Raw genomic sequence first — 12,350 nt, forward strand, 5'->3', positions numbered from 1 at the left:
AATTGACTGCTTAATACATATGATACTATTATTATGATAAAAAAATCTGTGTCAGTAATGGCTCCTTTTGATCAGCATTTAATACCTTTTGGTGATTTGCTGATACAGGCTGGATCTCACCTTAATTTCCCCTTTAGTAGCTGGGAGAGGAGAAAATAAATTGAGGCAGTTGATAACCTGTATCTAATTACTAATAGTGGTTTGTGTGAGACTGGGTATCTGTGGTTAAAGTGTTCTCCAGCTTGCGTGTGGGGCTCTCCAGGTTGTCTTGTCATGAATGTTATGTTCTTGTAACAACATAGTAATGCTTCTTCCCTGCATTGCAGCTATTAGTGTTTCAAAGAACTCATAATCCTTGAGAAGCTGGGTCGAGTATAAGCAGACTTTTTTGGGGGAAGTGCTGCTGTGTATTTTCTGTGATAAGAGAGTTTGTCAAATTGTAACTACTTGGTCCTTTCCCTATTGTCCCTATTCTTTGTCTTGCTTTTCTACAGAATATACAGGAAATGAAAATGACAATGAAACTGTGCCTGAGACCTCTGCAGGTTGCTGGAGTTTTTTCCCTACTGTTTTATTTCATTTTTAAGCCAAGACATTTGCTTCATCTCACACACAGCATGAAATGCAGGCATTGCATTTGGGCCATTGACCTTCACATAATCCTCTCCTAGGCTTGTTTCTTCATTGTGCTTCTATTTCCAGAGCTTCATCAGCTGGTTTTTTTTTTTTGCTTCCTTTTTTTTTTTTTTTTTTTGTTGTTGCACCCAAATGAACATCCATGTACAAATCTGCAACCATTGTGATTGCAGTGAAGTGGTGTAAAATAAGTTGCTGATGTAAAACATCAGCTGTAATTTCTTTCATTCAGGTCTGTTAAAACATAAATGCACCTCATCCTATATAAATACATGTATGTAGGTATGTGTGTATCACAGAGTTACTCACTAGGTTGAGAAGGACCTCTGGCAATCGGGTAGCTCTGCGCCCCACTCAAAGCAAGACCGATTTCATATTTAGATCAGGTTGCCCCTATGTAACTCAGACAGACGTGTAATTTACAGTAGATACTCATTTGATCAGAAAATGCTATAAAGTTCTAATTACAGCGAATGGGCATAAAAAGCTTTAGCTACCAGCTATTTCAGGTTGACTCCACGGTTTTATTTTCTTAGATATGTTTAGTGATAGTTCAGTGGATTTTGTGTCTTGAGTTGAAACGCTTAAAATTAGTTTATAGTTCTAAAAGTGTATTCAAGTTATGTACTCTTTCTGTGAAGTTTTAAGAATTCTGGGAATGGTCTAGATACAGTTGACAAGAGGTTTCTAGCTGTGCATCACATTTTAATTTGGCAAGGAGGTAACAGAATCCAGGGGCTCGAGGCTGGAGCTGTACAAACCTAACCTGGAAATGAAATCATTTATAACAAGACAATTCACTACTGAAATTTTATCAAGTTATGCCAGGGATCTTTTATCACTTAGAATCTTTAAAACAAGCTCAGACATCTTTCTAAAAATCTGGTAGTTGAGTAAGTGATGACCTTGAAATACCAATTTCCAAGTGGTGTTATGTGGCCCCCATTATTTAGTAAGATGGACCGAGTGATCATCATGATGCCATCTTCAAAAAATGTAAGCAGTAAGGGCCTTACTGGGTTGCAATTCATCGGACTTAACTTGGATATCTGAAAATGAGTTACCCGAGTTTTAAACTGCTCGTTTGAGGCCATGCAGAGAAGGTGGCCCCTTTAGAGGGGAGCAATTAACTCTTAAGACACCTTTTTCAGAATGTGCTGAATCACTTTCTTTCTGTCCTTTGAGTGTAAAGAGAGCCTGTAATGATGACTTTAGATGAAGATAACTAACATCCAGAGGAGGGATTGCTGTTGTCTCCTGTCCTGCTGGGCATTGCTCATTTTGTAGAGAACTGACTAGTAGCAGGCATTACCTCAACACGTTGATCTCGTCGGTTCTGTCTTTCTCTTCTGAAGAACACCACCTCGCTGTATGGGCGTTTCTTTTGAAATGTTTGTTATCGAAATGCTAGCCTTACTTTCACAGTTCAAGATGGCCACATCTGCTTTGAAGGCCATATGCATGGTGAACTGTTGAATTCTTTCTTTATGCTTGAACATAATCACAAGGTTAACACCCAGAGTGTGATAGTGGATAAAAACTAACCCGCATGTATGTAATACTTTGTGATACCAGAAGGCATATTTGTTGTTTTAAAAAAGAAAAAAAGCTAAAAGAATCAAAACATAAAAGATTTTTCTTTCCTCCCATTTTGAAGGTGGTGATCTCCACATGGCTCAGTTTTTCCGAGGCAATCTGGCAGGTTTGATGATTCGTTCTGGTAAACTGGAAAACAAGAAAGTGATAGATTGCCTATATACTTGCAAAGAGGGACTGGATTTGCAAATGGCTGATGGTGTTGGCAAAGGCGTGAAGGTAAAGTTGCATATGAATGAAGGGGAGCACGTATATTGCCTTGTTGATAATAGTTACAAGTTTTGATGGCAGAGTGTTAGTAGAGGTGTCACAAATAAAACAAGCTCATCTATTGTGACATTTTGCATTAAAATTACGTGAGAGCTAGGGAATCTTTCTTGTATAGACGTGGTCTTGGTGACGTTTAAGAATACAAGTTTAAGAAAAAAGAGTAGAGACTCTTTCAAGTCTTGAAGAGAAATTCCGTATTTGTAAGTCTCTGTTTTACCAGCCATACCAGGTTGTCTAATAAAAGGTAGAGATTCTTAACAAGCAGCTTAGTAGAACGAGACTAACTTGCGTGCCTTTTGTTTATTGCAAGGTTGTGTGAACAGAGCTAAATTGCTCCTTTATATTAGCTGTGTCTCTTCCATATTACTACAGTCTTCACATCAGAACTGTAAGTGCCTAGATTTTTACTGAAAGAACAAAAGACTAAATATATTCCACTGGAATAAGGAAGTGAATAGGGAAGTTAGACTGGGTACTACAAGGCCAGTAAATAACGGCCTTATTGCTTTGAATACAGCTGTAATTATCCTAGTATTTACCAGGCTAAGCAGTGCTGAACTTCCAGTTTTAATTACCAGATCACCTAACTGTTTGGGTATTCTCTCGTAATTTTGTTTCTGTTGTTTCAGATCCACATGAACCCAAGTCAGTCAGCACTGACCTTAGAAGGGGACGATATTGACCGCGTGGATAAGGCCATGCAGCACATTTCCTACCTGAATTCCCGCCAGTTCCCGACACCTGGGATTCGGAGGCTTAAAATCACCAGTGTTGTCAAGTATGTCCTAGTGCCAAAATAATGTGTCTGTCTATGGTGATGCTGAAGCCTGGAACGATGTTCACATGTCTCAGTCGTGATAAACAAAGGAGTCTTGCTGTGTGTAACCGTCACGCGTCTGAATGCGGCAAATGTTTTCTACACAGCGCTCTTGTTTTCTTCCTGAGAATGTAGTAAGGAGTGTGTAAGATAGGGAGGAACTTATTCCAAGGGTATGCTGTGAATAAGCCTCCAGTATCACAGCCTTGATTAAGGGTGTTATCTGTGGCTTAGTCATAGCATAGAAAATGGGGCCAAATGTTAACTGTAAGTAAAAATTAATTGTAAGATTGCTCCCCTGGTGGGGAATTCTTACTTTCCAACTCAGTTGATGAATTTATCCAAGACTCTTGGGTCTGAGACAGAGCGTTTTAAAAATTTATAAAGCAATTACTCTGCATAATTGTGCCTCCCTCCCAAATAGCCTCCTTGACTGTGCAAAACTGCTTGTGTATCTCTCAGATGTTTCAATGAAGAGGCCTGCGTCTCCGTTCCTTCTGTGGAGGGCTATGTAATGGTCCTGCAACCAGAGGAACCAAAAATCAGCCTTAGTGGCATCAACCATTTTGCCCGCTCCGCTTCAGAGTTTGAGAGTTCTGAGGGCGTCTCCCTCTTCCCTGAGCTTCGCATAATAAGCACCATTACACGGGAGGTGGAGCCAGAGGGAGATGGAGATGAAGATCCTACAGGTAACAAACATCCTTTTCTGCTTAGTACTGTTGCCTATCCTCACCCCATTCAGTGATCACGTTGGAGGATCTTCCTTTTGCAGAGAGATGTGGATTTCTCTTTTAATACAGAATCTAGTAGGGGAAAAGAAGGTGTATATCTCTTGTGAGAAGGTGTAGATACTCTGCTGTGGGCTAACAAAAATTTACCCAGAAACAGTGGTAAGCCCAGGCCGTTATCTTCATGTAAATATCCCTTGTTTGTATTTTGGTGGTGTGGGGTTTTTGGGTTTGGGGGTTTTTTTAATCATGATTTCATGAATATTTGCTCTCTTTACTTCAGTCCCGTATCTTAATATTTCTTCTAGAAGAAGAGTTGAGTTTGCACATGACCTTTTATAGCTCCTGGGCTCTTGACTACTTCACCTGTGTTTCTGCTTACCTCTGTGGCTTTTTCTCTGCTTTTTAGTACAAGAGTCTTTGGTATCTGAAGAGATCATGCATAACCTGGATACGTGTGAGGTGACAGTGCTAGGAGAGGAACTAAATCAGGAACAAGAAAGCTTGGAGATTGACATGACACGATTACAGCAGAAGGGCATTGAGATGAGTAGTTCCAACCTGGGCGTGATAATCACAGGTATGGGTTACTACTGCTGCTTTTTTTTTTTTTTTTGTAGGAGCGGTCTGTAGACAGTAATAATGGGAACAGTGTGCTAAAAAGATGATTTGTAACACCCTACTCCAAATACTTTGTTTTTGACAAGAATTTCAAGCTCAGAGGTGTTACAACTATTTTGTGGAAAGCTGTGATTTTAGAAGATAAGTCATTCTAGAACCTCCTTTCATTTCTTATATCCCAAATTGCCGTTACCTCTGGAGTGTGGAAGTGAAGTACACTTTGCCCCAGAAAAGGATTGTTCTTTGCACAGAATATCTAGTGCCTAGGAGCATGCATCATTCCTTTCTATTTTATATTTAGAATATGTTACGTATTTGAAATAAAGGCTTCCAAAATCCCTTTAAAGACTAACTGGGTCTAGGATTTTATCTCAAAATCAATCCACAGAATTTCAGTGGAGCCACATGTGTCTCTGTCTTCATGGTGTTATCTTTTTTCCTACGAATGGAAAATCTGTCAGCCAAGAAAACTTATTTGAAGAAAGGGAGTAATATTTGTCAAGTATATGAGGTTGGCCTAGTCTTTTTCAAAGTAATTGTATTACTTGTTTCTTTCTCTCCCCAGGGGTTGATACTATGGCTAGTTATGAAGAAGTTTTGCATTTGATACGCTACAGAAACTGGCACACTGTTTCTCTCTTTGACAGAAAGTTCAAATTAGTGTGTTCTGAGCTTAATGGACGCTATGTCAGCAACGAGTTTAAAGTGGAGGTATGTAAGCTAATCTGGTCACTCTTGAGAAGTTTTAGAGCATGGATGGCTGGGAGGATGGAACTTGTTGCCTCAACTGATAGATAATTGATGACTTGTTGAGTTATGTTTTTGTCCTGTAAATAAATATTAGTAAACATGTGCATTTCAGGCTGTATTTTATATATAAATATAAATATACAGTTCTTAATCCTACATTTCAGCTTTAAATAAGGCAGCCTAAACAGAGGTGAAACTGTTGTGCTGTAAAAGAAACAGTATGGCTAGTGGAAGTGTGAAGGCAAAAAGGTTGAATTGGAAAGACAGCATATTAATTTAGCAAAAAACTATCAAATAGGGTCGGAGTAGTGCTACCAGAGACTTGAGTGGCCTTCATGTATAACTGCTAGGGGTCTGCAAATGAACGTGCTGGGCCCTTTACTGTTTTGCTTGTGTGACGCTTAAAACGCTGATACTGAGAGCTTATGTAAGAGCACGGACAAAATCAAATTGCATTTCCTTTGCAGTAGAATACAGTATATATAGTATATGTAGTACTCTTATATCAAATATATGGAAGTACAGCAGAAGATAACATAAAGATTCACATAAAATGTGAAGTTACTTATATTGAGAGGAACTGTCACATATCTCTGCATCTTTCAGCTATGAGCTTGAATTTCTACATTTTAAAGTTGACCAAAGGGATGACAGTGAAGTTAATTGTATTTACCGCTAGCTGGGTGGTTACGGTGGGCTGGGGAGCCTCTTGTGTTGCAGGGTAGAAATGTTTTTATTAAGCAACGTGGTTTTGTTTCCTGAGGAAATTCTGTGAGGTCGAGTTGGAATCTTACCAAACTGTTGAACTGCAAATGTTTTTCTTGTTCTGTAGTAAACGTGCTCTCTTCCTGTTGTGCAGCTGGTCAGGTACCCTGTCTCACAGTGTTCCACCACAGGAGGGGTATATTTAGCTCTGCTTGTTTGGCACAGAAACATGGTATTTGCTGTGCAAACGATGAGCTTGCAGTTGTACTAAAAGCCAGTTACGCTAAGTGGGTAAAATTTTAAAGAATATTTTTTGTTAACCCTTTGACTGTAATAAGGATTTTTTCTTTTGCTGTTAGCTGAAGATACGTAGCAGAATAAGAAAAGATGGGAATGAAGAAAACGTAATTAATGTGTTATATATCTTTGTAGAAATTGTTATTTTGGGATTAAAATGGCTGGCTAGCAAATTTGGTAATAAGCTGGCTTTATCTGTTTTATTCTGAAATACTGGTGTCTGTACACAAACTTGCCAGGCTAACCAAAACAGATTTGCGAGCTGCGAAACTGAGGAGTTTTGTGACAAGGAATTGTAACATCCAAGGAGCTACTGATTGGGATGATTGTCTCATGAGACAAGCCATTGCTGTGTTGAAGGAGAATTGGTTTCCTGCTCTGGGAAATAAATTTTTCTTTTTCCTTTCATTTCTGTTCTCTTCCAGTAAACTGTACCATTTCTGGAGTTTAACATTTTCTTTTTGTTCGTAGGTGAATGTTATCCACACAGCTAACCCAGTTGAACACGCTAATCACATAGCTGCACAACCACAATTTGTTCATCCAGTGCATCATTCATTTGTTGATCTCTCTGGTCACAACTTAGCTAACCCTCATCCATTTTCAGGTAAGTATTCTCAGTCAGTGAAGTTCAGCTGGTTTTTTTTCTGGTATTAACTGTCACAGAGGCGTGTTGCTGCAGAGAATTTTTTTCCCAGACATTAGTCCAACACACTGGTTTTAAAATTTAAGTAGCTACTCTGCTGTTGCCCAAGCAGGGGGGAGTGGATTGCTACAGATCTATGAAATATCTTTTCCCAACAGCAGGAGAGCTTTCTGTTGGTGTGTGTACATTGGAAAGTGGGAGGCATACTAGTCTTGGAGACACCTCTGAGACCTAGATAAAGGACTGTGAGGAACTGGGACGGTATTTCTTCTGAAGGGAAGGAGGAAAGAACTGCAGTGTTACTCTGACGAGTTGTGGTATCTGTCCTTTCTGTTTTAATTATATTTATTTGGTATGGGTGTAGGATGTGAGAGGAAGAAAAACAGGCACTTTAGAAAGGAGTCTGTGTGTGGTAGAATCTGCCTTCCATGTGTTGTCAGTCCTTCAGATTGATGTACTTAAGGAACTAAGTTTTAGTTCTTACTCTCCACTTTTTTTAAGTGGTCTTAGACAAACTGCCGCTGTGTAACTACATACAATATTTGTATAATGCCATTTCTCTCTTGCAGGTGATGGGAACAGAGGACTAGTTATTAGCATTGCGTACGAGTTACTTACGGGCAGTATCTAAGAAACTCCTTTTATTTTCCTGTTGCAGTTGTTCCCAGTACAGCCACCGTTGTGATTGTAGTTTGTGTTAGTTTCCTGGTTTTTATGATTATTCTGGGAGTGTTCAGAATCCGAGCTGCACATCAGAGAACGATGCGCGACCAGGACACCGGAAAGGAAAATGAGATGGACTGGGATGACTCTGCTTTGACCATCACTGTGAACCCCATGGAGGTAAAGCTGGTGTCTCAGCCCTTAAAAAAAAAAGCTCTTTTCCAGCTGTAATGGATATGATGGTATATAGACAGGGTAGTAGAGCAAAACCAACCACTGAACACAGAGTAGAGACATTAACTGTGATTTTTTAACAAATGCACCAAAGTGACAAATGCCAAAGAGCAGTTACGTTTGGCATCTTGCATGGGTTATAGCTTCACGATACATAATTGGATTTTACAGGTCAGTGTCCAGCACTAGCGTTTACCATGCTGCACGTTACATTAACCATGGTTTGCTTTTTCTGAAGTTGCAAGAATTTATTGTCGAAATATCTGTGTTAATGATGTTTCCTTTTCCTGTGGTTGACATCTGAATTTTTAGAAAATCAGGAACAAGGAAGATGTGCAACCTTAATGCTCTTTGTGTGACCCTACTGAAAGATCCTTTTCCAGTAGAATTTGAAGTACTGGGTCGTACTTCAGAATTAAGTTTGTTCAGAGGGACAGGATTGATAGCAGCGTTACAAAGCTATTTTAAAGAGCGCTACTTCCTTTTTCTTTTCAGGTTGCCTAATTACCGCTGAACTTCAGAAAACAGTAAGGAATCTGTAACAGCTCTTTCTCGATACAGTGCCTGGTGCCTGAAGTCAAAAGAATAAAAAGAATTTTGGCCAGTATGGTGTCAACAGCTAATTTCTGTCTTAACAGACTTACGAGGATCAACACAGCAGCGAAGAGGAAGAGGAGGAAGAGGAAGAAGAAAGTGAAGATGGAGAAGAAGATGACATCACTAGTGCAGAGTCTGAAAGCAGCGAGGAGGAAGAGGGAGAGCAGGAGGAGGACCAACAGAATGTTAATAGACAGCAACAGCTGGAATGGGATGACTCTACCCTCAGCTATTGATTCTAGCTGTTCCCTTTGTCTTTATGTTTCTGCTCCAGAAGACTCCACTGTCATACACTCCATTGTTACCAAGGAATCATGGTGTTTTAAAAAAAAAAAAAAAAAAAAATTTCATTCCGGCCAGTAGATTCAACCCACACACATCCCAGTGTTTGTGTTATGTCCGCTAGTTCCTGATGCTGTTTCTAGAATTGTAGTTAGCACCTCTTTTTCTTCAGCCATGCCTCAGTGACTGGATTTTTTTTTTATGCTATGTGAGGAACCACCTTGCACTTTTTTCTTCATGTCATCTCAGCTAAGTGACTCTACAGATCTGTAGCCATTGCACATGAATTTCTGAACTGTCTTTTTTCGCTCAGTGAAACAAACTTGGCTTTGTTCCTTTTTTTTCTTTCTAAAAGATGCAAAGATTGCTTGTTGACAAAGGGTAAAGCTGCTCATTTCAGCCTGTTGATTTCTTTTAATTTTTTTCCCCAAATTAGTGCATGTGTAAAGTGGCAGAAATGAGGTTAATATGTAGAAGATTAACAGACTTTTTAATATTTTGTAAATATATTGGAATTATGTAATTATGTCATTTGTGGTAGTGAAAACAGGGATTGGGGTTTAAAACATGCTAAAGTAAAAATAATCATGAAGCATGAAATACTACAAGTCTCATACTACTGCAGCAGGAGCACGGGCACAGTTATCTAGTGTAGGTGTTTCAGTAATACAGTGTCATTGGCCGTGACTGCCATGTTCCCTCATGCCCCGCTCTGTTATTTCTTCAGTTTTTCTTTCCTTTCTTCAAGCTCCTTTATTTTTGCAGAGAGAACAGACAAGCTTGTGAGAAATTGTAAAGGCTTTAGGAACCTCTGCAGAGGTTCAGCTTCCCTGTGCAATATAGTTGTTTGGGTGGGGTTTTTTTACTTTTTTTTTTCTTTTTTTTTCCCCCCCCTCTCCTTTCCTTAAGTCTTGGCATAAGAGCTTTTAAGTTATTGGGAAAAAACACTACTTGGATGGTGGGCAAATTAGTCTGCTGTTGCTGTGGTGTGTTGCCACAGCTCCTATTAATTACAGCGAGGCTGCCTGTAGTACAGTGATGTTCATACTGCCGTCAGGGTGGATTATTCGCGTAGTTGATTGATGGTTACATTGGTAACTGAAGCTGGAAAGCCTGAGACCTGTGTACCTGTGCACCTTGGCTACCAGTCTACATAGATAGGTGTTTTGGGTTTTTTTAGCTGTTTGGTTTTTCTATTTTGGCAGTGGGAGGGTTTGGGGCATAGCTGATACCATTTCTCTTAAATGCACTCCTGCTCATTCCCTGTAGCCCCTTGTACAGTAACTTGGACTGTTGGTGTATTAAGCCTTTGTTTACACTTAGTAATTGTGTTTTCCTGCTGGTGAAAACTATAGCATAAATTATCCAACCAGAAAACCTTGGGAATCATGTTAATATTATTCCAAGTCCAGATGATTTTGGTTGTTCCTGATCAAAGTTCAGACTTGGAATTGCAAAGGACTTTTCTCAAGAAATAGCTGAAAGGTACGAGAAGTAAGTTATGACCCCATGGTGGAGAGTGCTCGGTTTTTTTGTAAGGCAGGTCTTGTCTGTTAAACTTTATTTGGTCTTACGCAGAGCCTTGAATAATGAGTATCTGCTTACTTGATTTTTATGTTTGGAGATGGATTAAAGAGAGTAACTTGTTTTGCTTGTAACAGGAGACTAGGACTCCATTCACTCCTCAGCACGGTAAGCAAAGTTCCAGTTTGGGATCTGGTACGTAGTCTGCCCGTGTTCCGGGTGCACAGACCACGCATCTCGCAGCAGGCCGGGTAGCGGCTGGCAGCACACAGCAGGGAAATGCTGCACTGGGGAGGCTGCCAGAGGAGCAACCAGCAAGCCCGAGGGTGGGGCACAAAGGGTCATAGTTCAAAGAGAGAAAAGAGAGAGATTGCTCCAGATGTTTCTGTAGTTCTGATTTTCAGAGCAGACCTATTCTCACCTGGTGATTTGTGTCAGGGCATCAAACAGTGGGTTTTATCTGGGGTGACGCTTGACTGTGGAGTGCCTTTTCCAGTAGTAGATGGACCTGGAAGCAGGGAAGAGAACCCCTATGCCTAGCTTACCTTTTTTGGGGTTGTTTTTTTTAATGTAAAATTTTAGATTTCTAAAATGGGGAAATGGTTTTGACTACTTACGTGGTAATATGACTGCTAGTTTTAAGTAAACTGGGAAACTTTTAACTTATGTCTGACAGTTGTCCTGTGTTAATGTGTAGAAGACTTATCCTTCCATATACTGTTGCTGTAGCTGCTGTATTTTAGACCAAAACTGATCATGACTTAATGGTAATACTGAAAGGTTGTAAATGTCCCAATGCAGTTTGTAGCCACTGTGGGTATAACTTTTCAGATGTGTATATTGGTAACAGGTCAGTTTGGAAAGTCTGTAAGCTACAATAAATTTCTGGTTCTAAAGGTTGTTTGCATTTATTTTACTGAATGGAACAAAGTTGAAGCAAGTTCTGTTAACTGTGTGTTAAGTTGCTGGTGGCAACAGAAGAGTTTTGTTTTGGTTGTGTTGATGTCTCGAGCATAGAAAGGCTTTGGCTGCAGGTGTGTACAATTTACCATTTTTTTTTTTATTTTTTGACTTACAAAATGTGTACCTAAAGCAACTGAAAAGTTAAACATGTAAACATTCTCTTCTTACAGAACCCCGACTTGGCTTAAAAAAATACTTCTTTTTTCTAAGGCAACAGAATAAGCACAATCAGTTTGTACAGAGTTAAAAAAAATAATCACAGAAACATCTCTAAATAAATAGAAATAAAGGGGTATCACTTTGAGCATATTTACAAAATGGGAAGGTATTTATTTATAGTGAAGCGTAATATTTTTGAAAACTGTTGGGTGAGCTGCTGTTCTTTGCTGACCTGATACAGCCATCAGACTTTCACTCAAGATGCTATTCCAGTGGCGTACAAGGAAGAAGGTCCACTTGATGACTCACTGATATTTTTACTACTTGTAAGTCAGTCAGTCAATTTTCTAGGCTAAGTAACCTCCTCTCTGCAAAACTGTGCTGGATTGCAAAACACCTTTGGAATTGCTCAGTTCTTGCAGTTTACGCTGATAGAGGTTTTGGTTTATTGCACTTCTAAAATTGAAGGACAGATAACGTGAGCCACCGCTGCTTTGTACTTCTGTAAAGCCAGAGTAGGGCTTGAGTTTTTTGGAAACGCTACCAAAAGAACAGCTGAAGATATGAACTGCTGTGAGGCTGCAACCCAGGTACCTGAGAGCGAGCAAGGAGAGCGCGAGGTAAGACTACCTGATGGCAGGCAGGATCCTGGATTACCAATTTGTGGCAATGTGAGAGAACTGGTTTTACGTTCACGTTAGAGATTGAGTGTTGGGCTTGCGTTTTCCGTTTTGCAGTTTTGATGTAGCATTACAGCAGGATCCCTGCCAACCTTCCTTTAATCTGTGATTGTGGCAAGTTTTCTACATAGCATATTAAGCTTGGGTGCAGCATGCTTGGTCCCTGCAAATCTGGCTCTTAA

General features: G+C 39.8%; 1 protein-coding gene across 1 annotated transcript in view; it reads left to right on the forward strand.

Moving 5' to 3' along the window:
* CLSTN1 (calsyntenin 1) overlaps positions 1 to 11,262 on the forward strand; it is a gene marked incomplete at its 5' end in the record, with an annotated part of 30,247 nt that extends 18,985 nt beyond the window's left edge. The window contains 9 exons of the mRNA XM_010282632.1: positions 495 to 545; positions 2,294 to 2,451; positions 3,132 to 3,280; positions 3,782 to 4,008; positions 4,457 to 4,627; positions 5,234 to 5,379; positions 6,892 to 7,027; positions 7,725 to 7,909; positions 8,602 to 11,262. Coding sequence (XP_010280934.1) covers positions 495 to 545; positions 2,294 to 2,451; positions 3,132 to 3,280; positions 3,782 to 4,008; positions 4,457 to 4,627; positions 5,234 to 5,379; positions 6,892 to 7,027; positions 7,725 to 7,909; positions 8,602 to 8,796 — 1,418 coding nt within the window. The remainder of the gene's footprint in view (positions 1 to 494; positions 546 to 2,293; positions 2,452 to 3,131; positions 3,281 to 3,781; positions 4,009 to 4,456; positions 4,628 to 5,233; positions 5,380 to 6,891; positions 7,028 to 7,724; positions 7,910 to 8,601) is intronic.
* Between the last annotated feature and the right edge of the window lie 1,088 nt (positions 11,263 to 12,350).

Source organism: Phaethon lepturus, unplaced genomic scaffold (assembly GCF_000687285.1).
Source record: "Phaethon lepturus isolate BGI_N335 unplaced genomic scaffold, ASM68728v1 scaffold50012, whole genome shotgun sequence".
NCBI classification, from domain to species: domain Eukaryota; kingdom Metazoa; phylum Chordata; class Aves; order Phaethontiformes; family Phaethontidae; genus Phaethon; species Phaethon lepturus.